General features: G+C 64.4%; 1 protein-coding gene and 1 non-coding gene across 2 annotated transcripts; both read left to right on the forward strand.

Annotated features, from left to right (window-relative positions):
* Positions 1–50: 50 nt before the first annotated feature.
* On the forward strand, positions 51–1659 carry LOC120614239 (uncharacterized). The gene has a single exon (XM_039877022.1). It carries the CDS (start codon positions 322–324, stop codon positions 1186–1188), a length of 867 nt encoding a protein of 288 aa, XP_039732956.1. The 5' UTR covers positions 51–321; the 3' UTR covers positions 1189–1659.
* On the forward strand, positions 129–218 carry LOC120614240 (small nucleolar RNA SNORD88). The gene has a single exon (XR_005655894.1). It is a non-coding gene; the product is annotated as a small nucleolar RNA SNORD88 (small nucleolar RNA).
* Positions 1660–2461: the final 802 nt, after the last annotated feature.

Consider the following 2461-nt stretch of genomic DNA (forward strand, 5'->3'; position numbering starts at 1 on the left):
CATTCCCAGCATAAGATTCCTTTGATTTTCAGTGAACTTGTGGATGGAGGACGAGAGGGGGCGGTTCTTGGGGGGCTGGGGTTTGCAGCAAGACATCCTGTGTCAGGAGTTGTGAAGGGCTGTGCTCGAGGCCTCCATGATGTCAGCACTGGGCTCCGACCTCCCATGAGGACACGGTGCACCCCGGGACCTTTGACACCCAGGGGTCTGAGGGGCCTCGGCTCTGGGGAGGAGCTGGGGATGTACGGCTGTCCCCCCGCCTGATGCTTCTGCGGTTTTGCCAGCAGCTCCTGTGGCAGCGCCCCTCAGGTGGCCGTGACCATGGCGGACAGAGCGCAGGCGCCCACCCAGGCGGGGCCGGGCGACCGCTCCTACACGTACACCGAGCTCCTGGCCATCTCGCGGCGCTTCAGGCAGAACGCCAACGAGCTCATGGTCTCCTGGATCCTGCGGGTGTATGACCAGGGCGGGGCGGCCCTGGCCCTGAATTCGCGGGAGCTGGCGCTGCTGGGCGACCTGACCGGCGACGCCGTCTTCAACTACCACTGCAGGGGCCTGCGGGGCGGCTGCCAGGCGCTGCTCACCTGGCTGCTGCTGGCCTGGCGCCAGCGCTGGGAGTCCTTCGTGCACTGTGAGGCCACCGAGCTGCCCTTCCGGCCCTGGACCACCATGGAGGAGGGCATCCAGCTGGTGCGGGAGCTGGGCATCCTCAAGTGGATCTACGGCGAGTCACACTCGCCCCCCACCCCGGGCCAGGAGCCCCGGCGCCCACCGGAGGACATGCCCTTCACACAGGGCCTGCAGCGGCGCCTGCTGACGGCCGCGCCCTCCGAGCTGTGGCTGTCGCTGGTCAGCCTGCTGGTCAAGGACATGACGGTGCTGCAGGCCGTGATGGAGATCCAGACCATCGCCAGCATCGGCCTGCTCTGGCGCCACAACCAGCCTGGGCGCGTCAAGCTCACGCTGGGGCCAAACCCCACGCGCAAGGACCTGCTGGACTGGCTCCTGCGCCATGGCGTGCCCCGGGAGCGGGTGGACCGGCAGCCCACCAAGGTCCTCCTGGACTTGTACATCAGGGAGGCCAAGCGCGGCCGCAGCCAGCCGGCCCACGCGCCGGCCGAGCAGCCCCCGCCACCTCCCTACTCCGACCAGGCCTGCGGACAGAAGCCACCGGTGCACCGCGACTAGGGGCCCGGAGGGAGCCTGGCTTCCAGGGCAGCCGCCGGCAGGGAGCTGGACCTTGGAGATGCAAAGCCTTAGTCAGCGTCCCGAGGGTCCCCAGCAGGACTGAGGCACCACCCGCCTGTTTTTGAGCCCCTGCTGGGCATGCCACCCACCCCCACAGCATGTTTGAGGAGCTCAGAAGACTCAGGTGTCCTCGGCCTGAGCTAGTGGCAGGGAGCGAGCTGGCTGGGGCACGGTGGCTCTTAGCGACCCCGGGGCATGGCCTTGTACCTCGTTCAGTCTTACATTCCAGCCCGGGATGCATGGTAGGTGGCCTCCCACCCTCTGCCCCATGGGCCCCACAGCACCACAGGCCAAGGGGGGAACCCCGTGGCCCGCCACACGAAGGCATCTGGCATTTGTGCCCTTTTTCTTGATGTGGTTTTTAAACGTTATTTTTTCTTAACACTAAACACGAACAGCACTTTGGTTTTAGGGGCGTGCGCTCTTTCCTTACGGCTTGGCGGTGCCTCTCTCTCTCTCAAAGCAGACTTCTGCTGTTCGCTGCCTGGGTGAGCAGTGGCCGACCCCATCTGGTTTCTGTAGCTGCTCATGTGACTTCCCACTAGTGTCTGTCACGTCTTGGTAAAGGGCATTGGAGCCAAGAGTCACAGCCTTGTGAGAACAGGCAGCCCTGGCAGTCAGTGCTGGGCACACAGGTGCCCGTCAGATGGCGCACGCATCACCATGCGGACTGTGACTGTTTGGTGCAGTCCCTGTGCAGAGCCAAATCCAGGGCCCCGCCAGGGAGCAGGGCACAGCAGGGCGGGGGAGCCTGCGAGAACTTGGCCAGGTGTCCCCTGGGTCTGTAAGCAAGAAGCTGGGCCTCCTCCCAGGACCGAGGCGTGCAGAGGGCCTTCTGGGGCCTGGCTGTCACCCACGCGAGGCCTGTGACTGCCCTGCGCCTCCAAGGCCAATGACCTGTGGGATGGGGCAGGCCATTTGTGCAGGTGCCGTCCAGCTCGCCAGCTGTGTGTGACCAATGAGCACTTGAAACGTGGCCAGGGCAGTGGGGACCCAAACTGGCCTTTATTTCGCTTAAATAGCCAGGTGACAGCCAGTGGTGCATGCGGTGCAGGGAATGGTTCCAGCTACACCTGCTCTTAATCCAGGGAAGTTAATTTCAGGGCAGGGAGGTCTGATGAGTTTGGGTCCAGGCTATGTCACATGAGGTGGGCGCACAGAGGCCAGTCACTTCAGAATCCGTACTGCCCAGCCCTGGGGCCAGGCTCTGAAC

Source organism: Pteropus medius, unplaced genomic scaffold, assembly GCF_902729225.1.
Source record: "Pteropus medius unplaced genomic scaffold, Ma_sr-lr_union100, whole genome shotgun sequence".
NCBI lineage: Eukaryota > Metazoa > Chordata > Mammalia > Chiroptera > Pteropodidae > Pteropus > Pteropus medius.

Bases quoted from the DNA above. Each gene is read 5' to 3' on its own strand.
- LOC120614239 (XM_039877022.1), top strand. From the start codon at position 322: ATGGCGGACAGAGCGCAGGCGCCCACCCAGGCGGGGCCGGGCGACCGC.